Source organism: Leptonychotes weddellii, chromosome 12 (genome assembly GCF_054177405.1).
Source record: "Leptonychotes weddellii isolate Sample4059 chromosome 12, ASM5417740v2, whole genome shotgun sequence".
Taxonomy (NCBI): domain Eukaryota; kingdom Metazoa; phylum Chordata; class Mammalia; order Carnivora; family Phocidae; genus Leptonychotes; species Leptonychotes weddellii.
Genome location: NC_138380.1, coordinates 14171304 through 14196539, shown reverse-complemented (window position 1 = coordinate 14196539; position 25236 = coordinate 14171304). Strand labels below are relative to the sequence as shown.

The 25236-nt window shown below is 41.4% G+C and overlaps 1 protein-coding gene across 2 annotated transcripts in view; it reads right to left on the bottom strand.

Annotated features, from left to right (window-relative positions):
- Nucleotides 1-25236, bottom strand: part of DGKI (diacylglycerol kinase iota) — a 426631-nt gene that overhangs the window by 184360 nt on the left and 217035 nt on the right. For both annotated transcript variants that reach the window (XM_081800028.1, XM_081800027.1), the window contains exons 9-14: nt 23671-23745; nt 23040-23138; nt 13174-13256; nt 11247-11307; nt 2095-2208; nt 549-686 (exon numbers count right to left, since the gene is read on the bottom strand). In XM_081800028.1, the coding sequence (XP_081656154.1) occupies nt 549-686; nt 2095-2208; nt 11247-11307; nt 13174-13256; nt 23040-23138; nt 23671-23745 (570 nt within the window). The remainder of the gene's footprint in view (nt 1-548; nt 687-2094; nt 2209-11246; nt 11308-13173; nt 13257-23039; nt 23139-23670; nt 23746-25236) is intronic.

Below are 25236 nucleotides of genomic sequence, written 5' to 3'. Positions count from 1 at the left end.
GCTGAGGCTCTGCACTAAGGTATGCATGTCTCTTGATTTGTCTTGGGTGGAAATGAAAGCTCAATCACTGAAGGAAAAATACTAAATCAAAATATTTATTTAGACATCTTCAAGTCCCAACCCAGTGATGAAACTGACTTAGTTAACACTTCCTACACATAAGAGATATTTAGTAGGAGACTACAAATCTCAGGAGGTTATCTTTCTATCGAAAGACCATATGCCTAATGCTTCAGAACATCTGTAGTTTTCACCTTCTCATGGGTTATGAGTTTGCAATGCTTGAAAGATTAGAAAATGAATACATTCTTTCTGGTGTGGAAGTTGAGGATGGAGAACAGCTCCCTGAGCTCTGGAAGCAGGTAGGAAGTCTGTGGGGCAGAATCACGGAGTAGTGTTACGCTCGTAGGCCTAGTAGCCATGAACTCAAACATCATCCTATGATCTCATAGGAAGCAATCAGCATGATTCTCCAGCCAGGATTGTATTTCCTGTGGCTCAGGTACATGCTCCAGGCTTCCCTTCTGCGGAAGAAAGAACTCTCTCACCTTACAGACGCCATCTTCAAGTTCTTCTGGAGGCAAGTCTGGGTTTCTTTCCACATGGAGGTTCCAGCGATCTAGCTGTACAATTGTCCCATCTTCTACTTGGCAAAGGATCTTAGAGACAGGTTCATCAGTGTAGCCCTAAGGAATCAAAGAATATATGCATTGCTGCCTGGAGCAGTGAACAGATTAACCAAAGGCATTTCATGCAAGCAAGAGCCCTTTTGCTATAGCTCTCTATTCATTTTGCAATTAGCAAGGCTGGGCAAGTAGACCGGTTTCCTTGCAGTACTTGGAATCTAAGACAACAGTCCCAGGTATTGTGCATAGAAATACTGCTCTAACTGGTTTGAGGTGAGGAGTCATTTTCGCCAGCACCAAGAACCAACAGTCACTGGTAGGCATTTGAGGGCCATGCTGGAGGGTTGCTTCTGTCAAAATGAAAACAGGACTCCCCAGGCCTCCTACTAGAGGAATCTGAGAGATACACAGAACAAGTGTATATGGAAGAGGAGGAAGAGAATCACGGTGGCAGAGGATAGACAACTTTTTCTATTAACCTTCCACCTCATTCACCTCTCCTAACCTTGTAGAGGGACACTACTAAGGCAAGTCTGTCTGAGGCGCTGCCCTACTAGGCAACCACTTACTCCTCGAGCATGTGTTATTGGCAGCATGATTATTAAGGATAGTCAAGTCACTGATGTGGATGAGAGGAGTCAACAGTGATAAACATATTTACATGAAGCAACTAATGTATTATCATTTCCACTATGCCCACTTGAAAAAATAAAAAAGACCTGTAGGAGGTTAATTCACCCAATACCGAATGAATATCTGCTAATATCCGAAGATAATTATCACCCAAGGGAGGTTAATTCACACAAAGGTCAAATTAATATCTGCTAATAGCTGAAGATAATTTTCATGGAGCCCAGCCCAATCTCTCCTATGAATAAATAAAAAGCTGGTGGGGCTGCATATGTTAGCAAATTGTGCCTTCTTACTATCTTAACACTGTAAAAAAAAAATTAATAAAACGGCTGGCTAGTGACAGGTAAACTTCTTCCGCTAAGCCTGCCTAAAGTTGGCTCTCCGGTGGAAAGGACAGCTGGCTACCTGAATAACACAGCCATGATGACACCAACCAGAAAAACAAAATGCTCCAGAAAAGCCATAACTCTCCCGAAGTAAGGATTATAATCTGAACCAGATTTGCTATTCTGGCCAGGGGCTAAGGGTCAAAATCAATTCAGGTCTTTACATGAAGACCTGAGACCAACCCACCCAACTGCCTCTCAATGGATACCTCAAGAAGCCCCAGGCCTATATACTAACCCCCATTTTTATACCACACTTTCTTCTCTAGATGATTCTAAGTTTAAACTGAAAAAGGTCCCAGATGAAATCATGATGCATGGGCACCCTGATCCTCAATTCTAACTTATTCTTTGGACAACAGTAGCATATTGCCCTTCCATTAAAACATCTGTGGGTTCGAGGCTCCTTCTGCCTGACGGCCCGGGCAGCCCCTGAGAGCAGTTCTTACCCCTCCCCAGTTGAGAGTTCGAGCCAGGTCGTTCCCAGTCCCCAGAGGAAGGACCCCGACGGGAGGCTGAGGGCTCAGCTGCAGTTCATCCAGAATAGAAAGGATCCAGCCCACCTACAGACATTTCGGGGGCCAGAAGAGATATAAGAAAGATAGGTAAGTGACAAAGACAACCTGAGAGAAGAAAGCTTTAAAAAGCAAATGAAATGGTTTGATTTTTCTTTAAAACATATATGTTTTAATCTAGTGGCCAAGAAACAGACCACTTATCTGAAGTGGTTTCAAAATGGCAAGTCTCTTCCAGGGAGAAGGACTGTTTTGTATATGCTGTCATGTAAGCAAAACTAGACCCACTCATCTGTATGTTTAACTTGAGATCTACCTTAAAATTTAGAACAGTTTAAAATTTTTAGGGAGGTTTATAACATAGGCACTAGAGACAATATAAGACTCAGAATCAGACTGAATTTCAATTCTGGCTCATATTGGCTACATAATCTTATTTAACCTCACTGAGATTTATTTACCTGATTTTCAAAATGGAGATAATGCCTACCTCACAAGATTGTTTACAGATTAAATTAAAATGTATATAAAGTCCTTGACATAGTCCCTGTAAGCACTCATTAAATGGTTCCCCTCCAAAGCATCATCGTAGAAATTAGTAGCATTTTCCTAAATATCCCTATACTCTTCTTAATGAAACATTAAGAAAACATAATTATGGATGGTCCTAGTACTTATTATAAGTTTAGGCAGAAAACAGATACTTATATACTAGAATCATATTCCCACCTAATCTTTTTCTAAGATAAATAATACTTTAGGTTTGGTCTTGTAACTATTTAGAATAATTACACCAAACTTGGAAATAGCAAAAAGAAACTTGCATATCCTCACAATGTCAGACTAAAGTAGTGTTTCACAGGCCTAAGAACTTTATGACTGCAGGTTAACAGGAAGATTTCTGTCCTGTGGAGATACAAATGTCGACAATAGAAGATTATGTTAAAGGTTTAGTTTTATTCCCCCATAAGGCGATAAACCAATTATGTCTCAAATATAGAAAAATTATTTTGGTATGAACTACATCATCCTTTTCCTCTATTTCTCCAATAAATCGACTTTATCATCTTGCTGGCTCCTTCATTAAAGAGCTAAATAAATTTGACATGCGTTTATTCTATATTCATATGAGTCCTATTTAAAATCTTTTTTTAAACTGTACTTTAACAGTACATTTATTGAACACCACTACATATAAAACACAGAACTAAGCAACTGAAATAAGATGAATGAGCTGGGCTAAGATAAGTAAGGTAGATGGCTGCTCTCAAGGAGCTTACAATGAACAAAGAGAGGGATATACCATTGTTTTCTAGGTGCTGATCCCTGAGCAAAGTTCTGTAATTATATTATTAAGGTTCAGTACAATTCTGTAAGGTAGGAATAATTCTCCTCTCCATTTTATCAGTAAGGAAGCCAAAACTTGGAAGGTTCAATGACTTCCTTAATAGCCTATCACTTATACAGCCAGCATTCAAAGTCACGGATGCCAAACACCAAGGCTAACCTCTTAGCCACTCTGGTGCAGGGAGCCTTTAAATAAAGACCTAAATCCCAGTCTGGATATTGCCTGATCATGCTGGAGACAGCAGTATGTACTTTTGGAATCTTTGGAGTGCTGGAGAAACCTTAGAAATTGCTCAGTCAAGTTCAGTTAATTTGCATATTTATTAACTTAGGTGCAAAAAGGTCATGAAATTTTCTCAAGACTAAATAACGAGGAGTGTCAGTGTCAGAATTATATCAGGTCCCTTGATTCCATTTAAAGATTCCATCCTTTCTCCACCACAGTATTTCTTCCCAGTATATAAAACTTGCCCGTGCATCAAGAAGCCTAAAATTGCGTTTACCTTCTAGAAAGGCATACCACCATGGTCACCCAATACGATGAACTAAAACTCCAGATCTAAAGAAGTATCCAGAAGTCCCTCCACCCCCTCAAACTGGACAAGTCACTCCTAGACGACTCCTTAGATTCTGACCCCACATGTTCCTAGTTTTTACAGATGGTATTAAAAAGGCTTGCTGTTGAAGTGTAGGTCAGATGCTAAAGAGTTCTGATGCCTTTGTTAGCCCTGTGCTGCTAAAAACACAAACTGCACACAGAAGTAGATCCCCTCTAATAAACTATGACAAGACATGAAAACTCAGCAACCCCAGCAATCAGGGATCACCGACTACAGATGCAAACAGCCCTGTGTCGACCCAGAGACCCTTGGAGACACAATGGAACTCAGTGGAAATGGAATCCAACATCTCCTATACAGAAGGCAGTCTCTTTCGAACTTCTCCGAGAGATGAACACTCAGTCTCCCCCTTACGAATTGTACTCACAAGTCAGTCTACTTTCTTTCGGGTGGATTTAAATTAGAAATTTTTTTCTTATGCTCAGGTGAAACAGGTCTCTCTTTTCCTGGTAAAGATAATGCCATGTGTTCACATTTCCAATACCCACTGCACTCTAGGCACAATGATAGGAAAAATAAATCTTCGGGGACCAGAAGCAAACCAAACACAAAATGGCAAGCCGATAAAGCCAGGAGTTCAGCTTCCGTCTGATAATAGGGAGTAAAAGGTCACACCTCCCAGCAGGAGGCCACGTATGAACGAGGCTCCCTGTTGGCCAGTAGGAGAGAAGCTGGAAAAGAGCATGAAGGAGCCCTGCTCAAGGCCATAGCCCAAAGACAGTGGAGAGCCGTTGAAGCTGGAAGGAGGAAGCCTCTTGGTGGGCCCACCTTCCCAACTGGCTCACTTACAGACCTCCAACATGGGACATCTCCCCAGGATGGGTGCCTGAGTCACCTACCGAAAACCCGCTCGAGTCGCAGAGTCCTGGAAACCATGCAAACGACGAGGAAGGAATAATGAAAGGAGGGGGACAAAGCAAAGGGAAAGACAAAACACAACAAAATAACTTCCTCCGAAGAGAAGCCTGCAAAGAAATCTTCCAAATCGCAGGAAGAACGCTAATACCAAGATGGATGGGAAGGTTAGGGGATTAGTCCACAGTGCATGAAATACAAATATGTTTCAAATGACTGAAATGAGTGTCCTGTAACTCCCATGAATTGATGAGGTATCTTCCAATAATCCTTTAATCGGTATAACAGCCTTCATTTAAACCTTCTGAAGGGGTTCCTGTTTTCTCAAAGAAAGTGACCAAGAATCCATGTGATCCTGTGCCGTGGATCCTCAGAAAGGCAGGAGCCCTCAGGACACGGGGACTTCTCACCCTCTCTCTTTCTCTCACACTTCGCCTAAGCAGCAAAGGAAAATGTATAACTGATTTGAATGAAAGGACCTTCCCCTTTCTTAGCAATTGATTTAAGAACCGCATAAATATATTCTACCTTCTTTTTCCAATGGCCAGATATACCCTTTTTCCCTGAATACAATCAGGTAGGTTTAGTATTTCATCATCACGTAACCCTGGACTCATCAGATGTCACCTGCCTTTCATAACCAAGATGTGTCGTGAAATTCTCTCAAATGCCATCAGTGTTAGACTAATAATAGTTCTTTGGCAGAGGTGGGTCTGTATCTTTGCTTTGCACCATCCTTAAGAGTTTTTCTCATCCAAGAGCTAGATGACTCAACACCAGCTTCCTCCGAAGGCAACGGAAGGTAGGCCTGAAGAGGGAAACAGAGCCCATCACACACTGGCTAGGCAAGTTTAAGTAAGCCACTCAATCTCTCCAAGTTCCCAAGACTCTTAGGGTTATGTTATCAGTTCAATGACATGTAGACATGACTTAGTATATGCCCCACAACAGGAAATGCTTAATTAACATGAGCTGCTATGATTAAGCTTTATTTTTCTTCCTCTTCACTTCCTCTATGAAGGTCCAGTTTCCAAGAAGCAAAATGCCCTCCTCCTGTCTCTCCACTTAAAGCTGAACCTCAGGGTCACAAATCAATGCCACCTTTGACTGCCATCAACCACAAAGTCTTCCAGAGACTATCCAAAACAGAAAAGCCAAGCTGTACTGAAGCAGAAAAGCACTGCAAAGAAAGAGAGAGAATGTAAACAAATACATCTACAAAAGCAGGAGACGTAAAAGATCTTGAGTAATAACCTATATCTGTCCTTATAAAAGCAAAACTAATATAAAATATCTTCAGGCCCAAGGCTGTTACTGGGGCCTCTCCCTTACCAGGAACCCGTTCCTTTGGGAAGCTCAGGCTTCAGGCTCGTGGCAGGGATTGTGTTTGCTGGGCTTTCACATTTACCCAAATCATCTCCACCAGCTCATCCAGCACTCCTTCAGTTAAATGTAATTAATTGCAAAACACAGCACTTGGCATTCTTTCCACCACAACTGAAGAAAACGGTCCGGACTGGGTGAAATCACTTCCCAGTTTGCAGCGTTCCTTTCTGCCTTTGTGTTGGGAAGAGCAGGCCTGCCAGATCTGTAAGGCCAGGCTCCAGGGCTCTGTGCCTGAGCCAAGCAGCCTGGCTGGTGAGTGCTGCCCCCACCTGTCCACCTGTCCACCTGTCCACCTGTCCACCTGTCCACCTGTCCGTGGGGCACCCTAGCCATCACCCAATGTTTGCCCGGTGCGTGCTGAGCAGTGGTTTCATTCTGCAATGTACTAACATTAGAGGCGGCGGAGGGGCAGGAAGAGCAGTGAATTGACACTTTCTTTGAACAGACCAGGTATACGTTGCATCGCCTTATATGCTGGCAAAAAGTGAAGGATGGGCATACTGAGAAACCAAAAGGAAACAAGGCTCACATTTCTGAACTGAAAGATCATCAAGATAGCACTTAATGCCTGGGTGTCCCTTTCGAATGTGTACACTACAATTCTTCCTTTTGATACTTTATGTTTGCACTTCATAGCTTACAAGTCGCTGTGTGTTAAAAGAAATGTTTAAAGTCAGCCCTAAAGACATCAAGATAGAAGGTGAGGGAGATGGGGGCGGGTAGAGAGATTGAGATAAGCTGAGGCTTTGGGAGGAAAGGGGCTTGGAATGATGTGCTTGCCACTGTCAGTTAGAGGGAAATACCACTTTCTTCCCTGCGGTGGCTGTAGTAAGTCAGGGCACGGAGGTGCCTACTGTTTGGGGTGTATCCTCACCTAGGGAAGCCAAGTGATCAAGAAATAAGCATGAAGTGGATGGCCAAGTAGTTTAATTCCAGGCCTTCGGATAGACGTTAACATGGTCAAAGGATGACCAGCAGATCCAGCCCAGTTACCAAGGTCAGGAGCCAGATAGGTCGGGATCACATTACACCTTGAGAAGCCATCAGGAGGGGAGGGTATGTGTGCCTCTGGGGTCTTGGTTCACATGCCCTTCGATATTTAAGCAGGGGGATGGCTATGGGGAGCTGGACAGGTAGAGATGTGGCCATAGAAGGGAAAGAGTATACAATCGCCACATGACCAAAAAGCAACTAGTTTATAAACATGAAGGTCTGAGATCATTCTTTTTTTTTTTTTTTTACAGTGACTATCATCACTGATTTTTTTTTTAAGATTTTATTTATTTATTTGACAGAGAGAGACACAGTGAGAGAGGGAACACAAGCAGGGGGAATGGGAGAGGGAGAAGCTGGCTTCCCGCTGAGCAGGGAGCCCGATGCGGGGCTCGATCCCAGGACCCTGGGATCATGACCTGAGCCGAAGGCAGACGCTTAACGGCTGAGCCACCCAGGTGCCCCAGGTCTGAGATCGTTCTTAAGTGAGGGGAGTTTTCTTTCAGCCTAGAGATCAAAGGTGAGACAAGCCCATCCAATACCCGCAACTACGTGACCACCTTAGGACTGTGCTAACCAGTTCCAAAGAGACCACACCTGCACTGTCCACTGAAGCATCCACTGGCCACAGGCGGTGACTGAGCGCTGGAATGTGTCTAATACAAACTGGAGATGATGGAAGTAGAAATATACACCGGATTTTGAAGACAGCACACATTGAACACAAACTATCTCATTAGTGATTTTTCTATGATCGCATGTTGAAATGGCAAATGTATCCCTTTGCAGACTTAGAAGGTCTCAAAGGAGGGTTAGAAACCTGCCCCAGGTGCAGTGCTAAGAGATGGGTTATTTAAAAGTGCAAGGAGGCAGAGCGAAACAGAACTAGCAGTGAAGCCAAAGAACTTGTTTCCAAATTGACGCGAGACATCTATACATGAAATACTACTTTGTGCACAAACTAATGCCATTAAGGGTTAATATATCCTCCTCCTAATCAGTCAAAAAAAAAAAAAATCCATTCCTGATTCTCTCTGGGACCTTGTCACTATACTGACAGAATTCTGACAGCTTCTACAGTGATGGATATGCTCCCCGAGTAAAGGCTGAATGCCTTATGTCAAATGTATACCTGACATGTTCAGGAATTATTCTTCACTTGCCTCAAGCCAGCAAGCTTTCTTCATAAATCCATCACGAGGCCTCACCTTTATAGAAACTCTGCCCCTACTCAAAATTAAAAGTTTCATATTCTAAACTAATCAGATTAAAAATATCAATCACTTACCTAGAGAAACATTTCATAAACTCCAGGCCTCTTTCACAACACATCCATTTTAACCAAGTAAAGTAAAATAAAATAAAACCTGGTTTCATATAAGGTACAAGATAAGCCAAGTCTTGGTTCTGAATGATTAAACTACAGAGGTTACCACTGAGAAAATAATTAGTACAAAAGTATGCACCAACCCTCGGGTAAATCTACTACTTTCCTTAGGAGCATGCCTGTTGCAAGGGACCCGAGTATGAATGTCAAGGGCATTTGTAAGTTATGTGGAAGGATGTGAAAACTGAAGCCAGGAACATAGATACGGTCCCCAGGAGGAAAAACTACCTAGGACATAAAAGAAGAGTAATATCTAGCCTTGCAGAGTACCTATTAATTATGGTATATTTAAAGAAAGGAGGCTAGAAAAGACAGGCTAAGTAGGAGAACTAGCTGGTCTTTATGTAAAAAAGGTGTTATTAATGGCACCAGGGCGTATTCACAGATATCCAACACTGTAATTGGGTCTGGTCTTTAGGATTCATTAGCCATCTACCAAGTGTCACTTGCTTGTCATTCTGGTTTTGTCCCAGACATGCTACTGAGATGGTTTTCTTGAAAACCACTAGTTACCTCCTAGTCTCCAAAATCAATGATAATTCTCCAGTCTCTCCTTCAGGATATAACCACTGCGTCTTTCTTGAAACTCCTTTGTATTTTGTTTTTGTTTTTTTTTTTTTCTTGACAGAATAGACTATGAGTGGTCCTTTCTACCTCGATCTTTTCATTTTTCTTTGGAACCTTGGCCTGGATTCCCTAACGGCCACTGTGTCACGAGTGTCTGGACTCGGCTCTCTTCTCTTCGTCCTTCAGGCTTTAAAACCCCAGGTTTTCAAATACTTCTCTAGTTGCAGAGAATGCCTCAAAACCACATAACCTAGAACGTGCTTTCTACACATTCCCAGTGAGAAGAGGAAAGGAAGAAGAAAGGAGAAGCGAGAGCGAGCTGCCAGGAGGCTCCGGGAGGATGCGAGAAATTTGGAAGGGGTGGCACTCAGTCAGTGGTGAAGCCCAAGATGTAAAGATGGAATGCGAAGTGGACATGCGTTTGAGGTCATGGTCACTTCGGTTGAGCCATGAAGAAAGGCTAAGAACTATGAATTCAGGACAACAGGCATAGCCTCAACTTTCTGCTATCACTGTGAAGGAGAAAAGATGGGAGCAAATGCTGAAGCCATATAGAAAGATAAGGAGATTCTAAAATAAGGAAAAGAACTGTAGTAAAGGGTCACAATAAGTTTATATTTTAAGATAACTAACCTGGGGACAGCTGAGCTAAGAACACTCTGTGTGTGTATATGTATGTTACACATAATAAATATACTAATATATATTTAATATACAAATATATATACATATACATATATATATATATATACACACACACACACACACATACTATATACTAAATACAAATATATTCCCAGAGGATTTGTTTGGATATAATTCTACTAAAAAAGTTGGGAAAATTCCAAACCAGCCTATCCTAGAACACTTCAACTGATTGAACTTTAATTAGTATTGTGGCAGAAAATATTCCATGGTCAAATAGTTTTGGAAAACACTGGGTTAAATAAAGTGAAACAGGTTTGGCTTCTCAGCTGTAAAATTGTATAATGAATTTTATAAGCTAATAATGTGCATTGTGAATCTTGACAAAGGTAAACACTATTTTCCCAACTGAAAAATGTTTTCATCTTCAGGGAGTATCTTAAAGGACCAGTGGAAACACTGTTCTGTTTTTTTTCAGTTGCATTTATTGGTATATAATGTATATCCAATGCTGTATTAAGTGCTATGAGAGGTAGTTAAAAGATTTTGTTGCTACCTTCAAGAATAAAACATTCTAATTAGGGAGATTAGAGAAAAGCCAAAGAGGGTTCATAATAAAAATTCTAGGTCCTGTGAGAGCGGACTCCAAATACAGAAGAAAAAGACACTGGGCAGCAGAGTCTAAATGTCATGGTTCTCAATTCTCTGCCTTTGCTAAATATACCAACATAAGTAGAGGGCAAATGGAGAAACAGATGAGACAAATAGAGGAAAATATACCCATAATATTAAACTTCAGCACAATTCCATCTTTTCTTCAAAAATGAATACAAAGGAAACCAATCAATGATCTTTAAGGTAAACCACTGCCAGTATTCTAAGTTTTATCTCCTCTCATAAAAGAACAAATGCAGTAATTTTGTCCATATACTTCTCCTTAATGACTGTGACCAATTATTAAGAACCAAAATAAATAAGTTATTTTTTAAATTAAGAACTTAGTCATCTATAACCTTCATTCTAATGATCTGACTCCCTTCTTACCTTGTAGAACAGGAAGGGGTAACAGTAAAGCTGAGGGAGCAGAACATAATTTAAGAATCCAGGAGACAATAACAACATCTCTTCTAAGCCTTTATGGGCTATGATTCTCATAGACAGAGACCTAGGTCTTAGGGGACTGGCAAGAGGTGAGGTGGGAATGAATAAAGAGAACTGTCATACAGAGAGCAAAAGAAAGATGGAAGAAATAAGGGAGAGAGCTTGATTCTATCTCGAGGACCTACCGTTCCATCCCCACCACAGGCCAGAATTCGCAGATTTGGTACTTTCCTATACAACTCAAGCCTGTAGAGGAAAAAGAACATGAAGTAAACAAAAGAGCTCATCACTGGCCATCGCAGAGAGAAAACATGAGCAAAAGAGGAGGAGGGGATGTCCACTGGAGAAAATGTATAATCATGAGGATAATGATGTCATCAAAACTAGTTACCAAGTTATCACAAGGGGATGGACCCCAACAACTGGATCAGAGGTTGGCAGCAAAAATCATTTTTAAATGGCTGACATTGGAATGGGATTTCAGGATGTCCCAGAGTTTTATTTCCCATAATCCCTATTAATGCATCAACTCACATGGTTTTCCTAATTAGTTCCGACTTTCTTTTCTTTTCCCATCATACTCCTTCCTCCTTTCTCAAAGAAAATCCTCATTAACTGGTAATCACTAGTCATTATATGTCTCCTCCTTATTTTTTGTCAGCTTTTCCTGGATTTGCTTTTCAAACTTACACTTTCCACTCTTAATCCCAGTAAACCTTTTCCGAGAGACAGGGTGGAGGGAGGATGCCCACAGCATTACCACACACTTACAATTCTAGCTCTCTCTCCACTCATTCACTAACACTCGAGCCAAATTTATACTCCTCAGCCCAAAGAGGGAAGATTTACTGATTTTTCTTTATTTAAAATTTGTCTGCTTAAAATTAGATCATTTTTCATGCTGGCTCTTGAGAAAACACAACTATAGCACCCCTGCTAAAACATTTCCTTAAGTGAAACTGTCAATGTCTCTGTTCTAAAAAATATCATCTTCCAAATCAAGGTATTTTTTTTTCTGGCAATCTGGCCACATTCGTTAGGATGACCTATGAAGGCTCTGCCTAAAGTCTAACCAAAGTGATAAGATTTTAAGAAAAGCATCTGAAAGGGCAAAAGCCAGGGTAGCAGATTTGCCTTAGCCCATCCAAATACACAAAAGAAAATAGAGAAGTTTTATAGCGAACTCTAGTGGTGAAGAAGTTCATAGATTAAAAGAATGATGGCAGAAATTAATTTTTATATTTAATGTTCTCCTGAATGCTTCAAATATATGATTTATTAATATCATACAGGAATATTATTTCTCTAGAAATGATCTCAGCTGGCTACTTTGCCTCTGATATTATTACTTATTTAAAAATAATTAGTATCCCTTAAGTTCTGTTTATCCAATGACATCCAAACTATGTTAATACATGGGTTTTAAAAAGGGAATCCCACAGTAGCAGAAATGGTCCTGCTCTTTTCCACCACATACAGGACCACCGCCACCAAAGGGAAGATACAGGATACATGTCACCTACGTCTAAACTTTATTTTCAGCACTTCTAACAGAAACAGAATGAAACTTCTGAGAACTTCAGAAAAAGGGATTGAGCAGGAATTAAAATGTCTTCCCATTCTGGTGTGGAATCCATAGGCATAATCAATTAATCTGTCTCAAATGGACACAGGTGCACACACAAACCTCTTATTCAAATACACGAACACATTCATAAACAAATATGGCCACTCTCCAAAGATACACTTACATTCTCACTAATGTACATCTCCCAAGTTGTACATGCATAAGTAGAAAAAGGACAAATCCTTTCTCAGTGCAGACTTGTAAATAATCTACAGTTGCAGGCACATGAACAGCAAACACACGAGAAATATGCCCTGAGTTAACAACTGTGTAGCTAGTTTGGAAGGGAATTAGCCCAAAGAAGAGTCGGAGGAGAAACGTCAGATGAAGGTTTAAGGGAGGTGACTACAGTTGAGAAAGTCAATGAGGGATGGTCAGAAAATATTTCACAAGGTAATCTAATAATGAAGCTTGACTTCACAGCAGAAGTCCTTCTTGCTTGCCTAAACCAGTGTGGACCACGGGGGGGTTATTTGCAGACTTACGCATCTTTGGGCCCTTCCTGAGAAAGATCAAACACCTGCCGTGGATTCAGGTACCACATGAACATCTGCAGGACTTTGGTTCCCTGTAAGAAAAAAAAATTTAAAAAGACAATAGAGATTTCCAAATATTTGCTGCTCATTGAAAAAATAAAAACAAATCCTCTTATCTAAAATATCACCTAATTATAAATAGCATGAAGTAGTAGTTAAAATCATGGGCTTTGGCCACTGATATACAGGTTGAATGTCCAGAGGAGGCTTTTGTCCAACCTGTGTAACTCTGGCCAAGTTCTCCAATTTCAGTAAGCCCAACTTCATTCTCTTTAATGTGGAGATAAGAATGCCTCATTCACAGACTTGTTGCAAGAATTATGTGCAATCACATTTGAGGAGCACGTCACAGTGCTTGGCATGCAATTAAGTGCTTACTGAACAGTATCTACAGGTTTTACAATCACTCAACATAAAAACCCATGTAGGGAAGTTATTAGTCAGTCCACGTCATTTGACATTAATTTTAATTTCACTGTGAAGATTACTTTTATCTTTGCATAATATGAAGATAGACGGTATGTGCTAAAGAATTTCTCTTAACTGAAGCAAAAGTCTCACAGGCTCCTCATTATCTAGGATAGATATATGTAACTTTCCTAGTTACAGCTTACTTTGACTTTGTTTCAATTTCCATGTCCCTAAGTCAAACAGTTCTCACATGAACATTTTTGGAATGTCTTAACTAATTTATAACTGGCATTTGTAGAACTGATCGTCATGGAAAACACAAGGCCGTTCTGGAGATACTTGTTTTTTTTTTTTTTTCAAATATTTTATTTATTTATTTGTCAGAGAGAGAGCATGTCAGGCGGAGGAAGAAGGAGGCTCCCTGCTGAGCGAGGAGCCGGATGTGGGACTCGATTCCAGGACTCCGGGATCATGACCAGAGCCGAGGCAGACACGTAACTGACTGAGCCACCCAGGTGCCCCTGGAGATCATTTCTTTTTCTTTCTTTTTTTTTTTTTAGATTTTATTTATTTATTTGACAGAGAGAGACACAGCGAGAGAAGGAACACAAGCAGGGGGAGTGGGAGAGGGAGAAGCAGGCTTCCCGCGGAGCAGGGAGCCCGACGCGGGGCTCGATCCCAGGACCCTGGGATCATGACCTGAGCCGAAGGCAAACGCTTAACGACTGAGCCACCCAGGCGCCGCTGGAGATCATTTCTTAACAGTGAACTGAGCAAAGAAGAAATGAAAGAAGGATCATTTCCTTAAGCAGCATCAAAAGAGCTTTAAGGGGCGCCTGGGTGGCTCAGTCGTTAAGCGTCTGCCTTCAGCTCAGGTCATGATCTCAGAGTCCTGGGATCGAGCCCCGCATCGGGCTCCTCGCTCTGCGGGAGGCCTGCTTCTCCCTCTCCCACTCCCCCTGCTTGTGTTCCCTCTCTCGCTGTGTCTATCTCTGTCAAATGAATAAAAAAAAAAAAAAAAAAAAAGAGCTTTAAAACTGCGTAGGGTGCCCCATTTTAGGTCATTATCAGCCGCAGCAAATGACGTTTGATCAGTTGGGCATGCTTGTAGCTTATATTAATAGTTCCTTTATTAGCTATCCTGAGTGCTCTTAAAATATTCCCAAGTTTGTACACCTACTATGCTGTATCTGAGAGTCATCCTAGGACAGCAGAAATAGCATGGTATTTGAGTCAGTAATAACGTGGGTGTTCTCATTAGGTGATCGTGAGCATTTATAATCCTGCAGAAATCCAGCATATTAAATAGGAGGGCAACATCTACATTCCAGAGGGATAATGAGAATTAAATGAATCAGTAACAGTTACATATCTAACACAGTATGTGGTGCAAAATAGGCCTTTGTAAAAGTTAGTCCCTTTCTTTGTTGCTCCTTGTTAATCTATTCAGTAAATTGCACTTGAGGGCGTGAGGGCTGAAGTATAGCTTGTAATTATCACATTGTTATGCCGGTTGTTACAGGGGCCAATGCAGGTCTTTTGTTCCACATTTCATCCAAACCTGTAATTTAAAAGTTCTGCTTTATCATGTGCTTGCTATAAATTTAGGAATAACAGTCTATCCTTAATTATTACAACTAATCCTTCAACTTCACCAAGTGACATATTTTGCTTCCTATAAAATTCAGACATAGATTTGGATACATAATACTAACTAAATACTGGATCATTCTCTTCCCATACTGCGCCTTGCTATCAAGTCAGTTGCGGGTTACGTCAAGTAATCTTTGATGCATAATTGGTAACGCCAGAGTCATTTTAATGACCGATTTATAAAAAAATTTCACACTGACTTGCACAAAAATTAATTTTTCAGTTTTAAATTCCTAGAGCAATATGAATAGTTAATGTTAATTACTCCTTTCCACTTCTGGCCACGGCTGAGTGCTCGTCTCAATTTCAGCTTCTATGTGCCTGCGATACCAGGGAATGGTATCTAAAATAAAATAAAATAAAATAAAATAAATAAAAAATAATAAAATATAAAATAAAAGGCATTTGGAGGTGGTTTTTCCTAAACTAAAATTTCTCCAAAAGGTCTGAGTGACCACACCATTTTGGTTTTGCTCCTTTTAAGTGTGTGTTCATGGCGATGCCCAATCATCTACATTTTTCCTTTGGAGGAAGGGGAATTCAGGTTGGCAAGTTTTAAGCTGCACCATCTCCAGGAGGCCCCATCGACACCGCAGCCTACTGGAAGGATGCCCTCGGAGCTGTGCAGGGGTAACGTGCAAAACCATACACGTCAGAATGTAATCAGAGGTTACATTCAGGTGTGAGAGAATTATTTCTTTTAAAATGAGTCTTTCTAAAATATATGCATTAGCAAAACCGGCAAGGGTCTGAAAAGTACTGCATTGTTTTAAATCCACCATGGCGGGTGGAGAAAAAAAAAGGTGGTCCAACACAATGAAGTCAGTTCTCTTACGTCTGCTGTGACCTCTAGGATGAGCTACTTTAAGGCTTAGGTAATTCATTCAATAGAATTGAATGGCTCGAGAAATGCTAATTCACCAGGAAGAGAGTCATTTCTTTCTCACTGACAGGATTAAACCGACTCAGGGGCGCCTGGGTGGCTCAGTCGTTAAGCATCTGCCTTCGGCTCAGGTCATGATCCCAGGGTTCTGGGATCGAGCCCCGCATTGGGCTCCCTGCTTGGCAGGAAGCTTGCTTCTCCCTCTCTCGCTCCCCCTGCTTGTGTTCCTCTCTCGCTGTGTCTCTGTCAAATAAATAAATAAAATCTTTAAAAAAAAATAAATAAATAAACTGGCTCAGACATTTACACAGCTAGTGAGTCTCAAACATGCTCGTCGTTGTCACCGGCCACATGCCAAATCCCCAAGCTGCACTTTTTTTTTTTTTTTTGTAGGCTATTGTGCCAGTTTGTTTCTTCCTGCTCTTTCTCCTCCCTGCTCCCGTCATACACCTGCCTTTCCTCCTTGCTTTCACTCCCTCTCTGGGCATGCAAAGAGCAAGCCACTATGTTAAGCCCCGGGACTACAAAGATAAAGGACATGAAACCGCCTTAGAGTTCATCAAGATTTAGGAGGAAAGAAAGACACAATGCTTGAAGAACATGGAACATAGAGTTCTCAGTTGCTTTCATGTTAAGGTCCTATGGCTAGTGAGCAGGAAAGGAGGTGCAGGGTCCATGGGCTAGAACTTTCAGCCTTGGGCTTTTGTCAACCTCAAGTCTAGGTTACTTGGGGTTTTTGGTTTTCTGTTTTGTTTTATTCTTGAGAAAAGCTGCCACTTCTCTGTGAGAGTAGTCTACTTTTCTCTAAATGGAAAAAATAGGTTGCATGTCAATTCTAACACACTCCAGGAGGGTTCTCATACGCACAGCTGTAGCTGTATCATCTCATTGACGATTGAGCCTGTTAAGATATTGTGAGAATGGGTATTCCTATGGAGTGACGAATAGGTTCTTTCTGGCTCCAGGTGTTGGAGAACAGGCTGGGAGAGGAGAAAACAATTTCCCAGAAAACAGGTAGATTGTTCTAGAGGGAAATAAACAGGATTCATCAACTTACCTACTAGGTGCCAGACACCCTGTTGGGTGGGAAGAGAGAAAGATGGGCAAAACAGGGAAGATCCTGCTCTCCAGAGGAAGTTCTAGGCATTATTCATAAAAGAAAATACGATAATGACTTAGGGGTATGGAGAGTCAATAAAGAATGAATCAGCTCCACTAGCTTATCAGTCTTCATTGAATCCTTGTAACTCTTCTATAGCCTGAAACATGCCGGTGGGTTACCGAGCAAGCCTCAGTTTATGTCACAGAGGGATTATCTAGATCACGGCAAAAGCTGCTAGGAAAGTCCCGAGGAAAATAAAAGCTAGTGGAAGGAAGAGATTAAGAAATAATTATTTCAAACTGGCTTCAAACAACCCCAAAGGAATACCTAATTTACTTAAAAAACACATGGGTACACTCAGGAAGCTCAGAAAGAGGCAAATACAAAATGAATGAGTCCGGGCGCCTGGGTGGCTCAGTTGTTAAGCGTCTGCCTTCGGCTCAGGTCATGATCCCAGGGTCTTGGGATCGAGTCCCACATCGGGCTCCCCGCTCAGCAGGAAGCCTGCTTCTGCCTCTCCCACTCCCCCTGCTTGTGTTCCTGCTCTCGCTGTCTCTCTCTCTGCCAAATAAATAAATAAAATCTTTAAAAAAAAAAAAAAAATGAATGAGACACCTGCTGAGGAGTAGGAGTGGCCGGAGGAGACACTCTAAGCCCCAGTTTGGGGATTAGATGAAGGCATCCCATATATGATATCTGAACTGTTTCTTGAAAGACGAGTAAAGTTAACCATTTCTTTACACGTGGAGAAGAGAATGACGAGGCACCAGACGTGTCATGGGGACACTGTGTCCTGTTCAGTCTCTGAACCGTGAGGCAGGAGCGGTGGGAGACGAAACTGAGTTGTGGATTAAGTTGCTAAGGGGCCTGGGCTTTGTTTTATAGGAAATGAGAGTCACTGAAATGTTTTAATCAGACTGATACATCAAAATGTCAGTCTGGCTATAAACTAAGAAGCTAGACAACCAGGCAGGCCCTAGACCTTTCAAAGGAGGTGGGGCCTTGGGGGAAGTGGAGCCCTCGTGAAGGGATTAGTGCCCTTATAAAAGGGACCCTAAAGAGCCCCCTCATCGCTTCTGCCACATGAAGACAGAGCGAGTGGACACAGTGAGAGACGGCGCTCCGTGAACCAGGAAGTGGAACCTTACCAGCTCCCCTATCTGCTGGTGCCTTGATCGTGGGCTTCCCAGCCCCCAGAACTGTAAGGAATAAATTCCTGTTTTTAAACCATCTAGTCTCTGGTATTCAGTGAGAGCAGCCTGAGTAGAGTAAGACAGCTGCCCGCCCCCCACACTTCCACGAGTATTATTACTGGGAAAAGGGACTTTCCACAGATTTGTTGTTTCCTTGTTTTAATTCCATCTGTTGAGGTTGGCTTGACAAGAAGATCTTGAGCGTGGATTTTGACATGTGTGATTATCTGCTGCCTACCCTTCTGCCCTCTCCCTAGCCTATTCTAAGCATTAGGAGCCTAAAATTTTATCCAAACATCCTGATTCTTGATTTATCCCCAAGTTGTACATCACAGAATATCATTGAGGTTGTTTGCTCAAGTATTTAGAAAGTCTGGGGACTCAAACATTTGAAGTTACTGACTTTTGTCTCCTTCTCCCACCTTGGTTGACTTGTCCCTGACTTAGGAGGGGTGGCCCTGGGGTGACGGTGCATAGATCCAGCCATGGGATGGTGGTGAACTCAGCGTGAGCCTGCCCACAGACTGGACACCCCCTTCCTCTTGCCATCTACTGATAAAGCCCCTGGGAAGTCAAATGCAACTCATGCCACCCCTCAACCCTGGGATTTCACATTGAACAGTGTGAGAAGCCAGGGTTCAGACCCCCCAACTGTCAGGACTGACAAGGTAGAATCACTCTAGGGGTCAGAACACCTGCTTAACCCTGAACATACAACCTAAGTTCCTGGAAATGAAGTCCTGAGAGGGAGCCTTCAGAAGAGATCGTATGAAAGTAGGAAATATCGAGAGATATCAGAAGTGTCTGTAAGACTCAGGGAGAAAGATGCTAATGAGTCAGGGACATCCAAGAAAAACAAGTACTTAAGAGTGGAGGTTAAGTTATGTAAGGGAGGGTGGCTATTTCTCGAGTCCTCAGGTTTTCAAACACAGAGGAGGGGACTGTACTGGTGTAAACTTTATCTCCCAGGTATTACATCTTCTCCACAGGAGGAGAAACTCAAAGTTGATCTTGTGGTCCCTGATTCCAGTTCCTGTTCCCCCAACAAGAGCACTGCCAACCTCTAAAACTTTCAAAACACCCACTATCATCTCCACCTTAAGTGAGGGAAAAATAGAGACAATTATTGTGAAATAAGTGTTTAAAACAAATTATTGTTTAAAAGGTACATAGAAGCAGTTCCAAATGTTTTCATCTCAATGTACTCCTGCAAAGTGTTGGAAAATTTCTGCATACGAGAAAAATACGGTTTTTTAAAAAGCTATAGGTATTTTTCTTGCCAGAAGGTGGCAAGAGAGTGTAGTTATTTACTTAAGAGAAGCCCAAGCAAGTTTAAATAAAAGTTTGAAGGCTAGGCTTCAAATAAGGGGTGCTTTCTATCTCCCAAAGATAAGCAAAATAAATCAGTCATTAAAAGGCAAAAAACAGGATTGAACAACAACAGCAGTGAAGTACTTCTAGTCAGCCCTCGCTAATCAGAGTGTGGTCTTTGAGTTGCAGTAACAGTCACCTGGGAGCTTGTTAGAAAAGCAGAATCTCACTGAACATAATTTAAAAAACAAAAAACAAAAAACACTTGCCGAATCTATAGGGTACCAATGGCAGGCTCTAATTCATGATTGCAAGAGGCATCCAACCTGGGAAGGCACCTTTATTGAATGACACCATCCAACAGCACATTTAATAAGCTCAAAGACAAAAAACTGATTGAATGAGCTTAACTTGACTCTTTACCCTTGAGTTGTATGAAAACATGGATGTTAAAAAAAAAAAAAAGAAAAAAGCAGAATCTCAGGGCCAACTTCTTGGGGTTCACTTGCCCTGTTTTCACTGCCATCCTTAGTCCTCCTTTGACCCTTTAGTCTCAATGAAGGTCGGGCAGGGGAGGGTGCAAAATTATGGAGGAAACAAGATTCAAGGGAGTCAAGGAGGGAGAAACTTTCACAGTTCATCCTCGGACTCTCCATCACCCAGAATCTCCCCTCTTCTGCAATGTTAAGGGCATAGACAGACACAGCACAGGAAAAGGGGGGCCCTAACAGAGGAATTAGATCATCAATGACCACGACCCTTCCCTACTCACTACAACTGGGAATCAAGCTGTGCCTTCCTAAGGAGATCGGTTTGAATGATTGCAATTATACATAGGTATTCGGATGTCTTTAAAGTTTCTCAACATTTCATACCATGCTTAGAAGCAATGCTCTTTATTAGGCTTAGTAAAGAATTCTATTTTATAAAGAAAGTATATAGAAATGTAAAATTATGCAATATTCATCTTGATTTGGTTAGCCATACTTCTGAGAATCCTAGATATTCTAGAAGTAATCTCATAAGCCAAAATGCACAAAATGAGAGCCAATCAGTAAAGTCTTTTGTCTCTAATGACTGGGCATTTTTTATTTGAATATCTCACAGTCACTTCCAGTACCTCAAACACATCTCAACTTCTTTTCCAAAATAATTCTTCCCTTTCCTGAATTCTCATCAGTAACGAAGCCACTGTCCAGATAATCTGCTGTAAAACCCTGATTGCTTATTATACAATTATTTGTTCACTTCTATAGCCCACGTACTAGAAAGCACAGGTTGAAAGGTGCAGCCCCAGGTATTATGGAGCCTGTAAGTTAGCAGAACCCCCATAGAGCACTTACATTGCAACTCACAAAATACAGCTTCTGTGTAAATAGCTCCCAAGTGCTATGGGAGCACAGTGGACAGGGTGATTCATTTTGAGAAATGGTTCCAAGCCTTAAAGGATGAACAGGAGTTTGCCACCGAGAGAGAAGGAAAGGGGCACTGCTCCCCCAGCTTTCTCTCTCTGCATAAATAAGTAGTGTCCATCTTCAATTCAGCCATTTCCATGACACCACCTTCTTAACCACTACCACTGCTCTGAAATTCCAGAGCAGTCTCGGTTTGATCCACTCAATTTAGAACTCACATATAATTAATGTTGCTTGATTTATTTTTCCCATTTGCCCCTTTGGTGTCATTAACAGGATGTCCTTAGAAAATTTACTTAAGCTTTCTTGTTTTCTATTTAGTGCAATAGGAAACAACATCAGATCATCTCTGAAGTCCCTGGCATTACTAATTTACGCAGAGATCCCAACAAAAATGGGCTCTATCTTTACTGGCCTGTCTGCTCCTGAAACCTACAAGTTTCTAAATGCCCTAGGAAAAAGGCTTATGATTTAATGAGTGCATCTTCTAGAATGACCCTCATGATAAAATATATTGGGAATTAGCATGTGATACTCAAGTGGTCAAAATCAATGGAGTCAATTACATCAGCTTTGCTCTGTTCTGTGGTCCCCAAATACACCTCCAACCCTCACTAGGCTCTAGGGAGACCAGACCTAGGGAGTGACTATGGTTCAGGGCACACTGAACATCACCCCCAAAAAGCCCCTCTAGTGACAGTCTCAGGATCGCCATCATTACAATATCACCAACATCACTCACCAACTTAAAAAAGCAGGATGCTGAAAATAGATTTTCCACTCATGGCACATTTTTTTTTCCCTGTTCTCTTCAACATTAAAGATTTTTAACACAGCAAGTTATCGAGAATTTTAAAGTAAAGAAAGAAATGGAGAGAAACTATTTTCTTTAAATCACAAGCTCTCCTAAGAGAAGCTTTACTGTAATTAATCCATTCTGGAAAAATGCCCCTTATGCTTGGTAGTAAGAACATCAGTCCTAATTATACGACTCCCTCCTTACGTGGCGTTAACTAGACAGTTTCAAATCTGTCATTGTTAAGTGTGAAACTTCAAGGAATCTCACCTCAAAATGTAAAATGTGCACTTAGTGGACAGAGAAAATATTTTATCATTTATTCTCACACGAAGGTAGAGAAAAATCAAAGCCAAAGAAGAGTACTGATAAGAAGCCTCAGGGTAGGAAGAGAAGGGTATGAGGAGACAAAGACCTAGATTCTAGAGCAAATTCTGTCCTTTAAAGAGCTCTGTCACTTCAGGTATGTCATCATACTTGAGTGTTGTTAGGCTGTTACTTTCTCCTCAAATGAGGTCGTGATTAATTATGCTACAAGATTTGGGTTTGGACCAAATGAAACCTTTAGAAGGTGATATTTTTGATAGCGTTGTTGGCATCTGCTGTTAATGATCATTGGGAATGATGAGTCATTGTTCTCGCTTTGCTCTGAGGATAGGGATGAAAGTAGTCAGGTCTAACTTATAAGGGGAAGCCATAAAGAGAAGTCCATAAAGAGCTTCCTAACAGTAAGAGTTAAGAAACTCTGAAACATATTAACCAAGAGATTTGGGGATGACCTTTTTTGAAAATCTGTAAGGAAAATGTCAGCAGTTTTGGAGTGCCGCTGGTGTAGTCTTGCTTGGAAGCTGAGGGTTAAATCATAGGACCTCTAGGTTTTGCCTAACCCTGCAGTATATAAGGCTATGCCCTACATCAATAACCCTGTCCCTGAGAAACTGGTTGTCTTTCAATGCTTGGGGTTCTAGGTGGTGCCATTTTAATTGGTGTTGGGAACTGTTTGCAAGAAGGCACTGAGGCTTCCAAGTTAAACTCATGAAAAATGACTTACCTGGTTGCCTCCACTCTTGGGGTTCACAAACACAAGCAAGGGTTTCATGAGAGGAGAAGAGATAGGTTTTATCACAAAAGGACGACCTTTGTTTTCCTGCTGAAAGAAGAAAGCAACACTATTGAGACATTCATCCACGACTTGGACAGGTAGCCCAAAAGCGATGAAAGGGAAAACTATCAACACCCCACCACCGCTAACCCTTGATCCCGCCAAATAAAAAAGCTACATCTTGTTTCATGGGGCTTACTCTTTGAAAGATAGTCCATATAAAGTTTAGAAGAAAGGATCTCAAGCTATAATTTGCCTTGGAGAATAAGCCATGTTTTTTATTTTATTCTGTATGCTCTGAGCATTCTAGAAATGTGAGGTCTTCATCTTCATCATCTTTGGGAAAATACTTCCATGGACGAGTGCAAATGCTCTGATCCTGAAGTAGCAGGAGGTTATACATATACACATTTTCCAGAGATAGAAAGGAATTCCAGTGTGTGGTTTGAGTGTAGTAAAGGAGGGAAGAGGGATTGAAAATTTATCAGGAAAAGAAGCTTGGGCCAGATCAAATCACACAGAGGTAGCTACGGTCAGGAGGATGTAGCTGCTCACTGGGACGGAGTCCTGAAACACTTACTTCAGTCCCTCTTTTACTGGCTTTTCTTTTAAAGCTTGTCCTCTTCTTCTTCCGGTTTGAAGCCTTCAGTGAGTTCTGTAGGGAAAGAAGGAAACAGCTTAGCTCAGAGGCAGACAGTGCCCGAGATTCCCATGCAGACCCATGTAGGAGATGAGGGCAGCGCATGCTGTTCCCCCGCATGCTTCTCATGCTTTGACACTTCCAAGCCACTGTTCATGGGTAAGCCACAGACAGAAACCAGTCGAGTGCTTCAGAGTGAGCGACCGACTCCCCACCACACGGAGAGGCAGGGAGTTAGAACCCTGGAGGCTCTCATGGACTCACATAACAACACAAGTTATACCTGCCAACCCTCCCAGTAAAAATGGAAGAATCCCAAATTCTCTGAGGGGCTCCAGTCTCCCGCCCAACCAGGTCCGTCTCCCGCCCAACCAAGTTCAAGTTCATCTCCTGCAATGGAGATCACCTATGTGGAAATGTAAAAAAGGAGGCCATTTTTCATGTTTTTCTTTTCTTTCTTTCTTTCTTTCTTTTTTTTCTGTTTACTTTTTTTGGTAATGACCTTTCTACTAATAGTCATAAAGTGACTCGACCCCTGTGGAACATTATGATCCAACTATCCTATCAGCGCTGGTGGCTACGTTTTAAAATGCAGAGATAAGACTCACTTTAAGTTACTTATATTAGTAGAGGTCTTTCTCTAGAGACCTATTAGTTTAAAAAGCCTTCCCTCCCCCGGTAGCCTTGATTTGTTCTTCTCATAGATGTGCCTCCAACTTGTGGAACACAGTGACCCCAAATTTACTTTACCTGTTTTTCTCTTTCTAGGAATTTTATGGACCACAACTTTGTGATTACTTCAACTAACCATTTACTCTTAATATATGATACAGATGCTTTGAGAAGAACCTCTCTTAGGGGACAGTCACAACTCACTGGTTTAATTAGTGGAGAGTCAATAATTAATTAGATTGCCATCTTCACAAAGGCAAGATGTTACTATCACATCATAGATGTTTAACAAAGTGTTGAAAGCCTGAAACACAGAATGCTTAACTTAAAAGTTTATATAAGCATATACACATGCATTGCTTGAGCAGATAAAGATTTTCAAACAGTTTCAAGAAACTTAGGTATCTATTCTTTTAGGTTGCTGGGTGTTTTTTTCTTACCTCATTCAAAATAAACCTTAGTCTCGAGTACATATATTAACACATTCAAATTAGCAAGATTGAAACTATTTAACTTTTGATTTTACTTTCATTTGGACCATAAAAACATATGTTGCTCTGTAGCCGGTGCTCATGAAGGATGAAGGAAACTTTCCTGAATCACCATTTGCCCCAAAGCCTTCTTCCCCCATCAGATTAAAAGAGTTTTCAGGTTCTGAGTCTCACCAGAAGAGAGAGATCCAGAAGCTCAGAAGCTCATGGCTGCTCTAGACCCCAGGTTATTTCTTACACTCACCATGGACTATACTTCTCCTACAAAAAGATCTCCAGGGCGCCTGGGTGGCTCAGTTGGTTAAGCGACTGCCTTCGGCTCAGGTCATGATCCTGGAGTCCC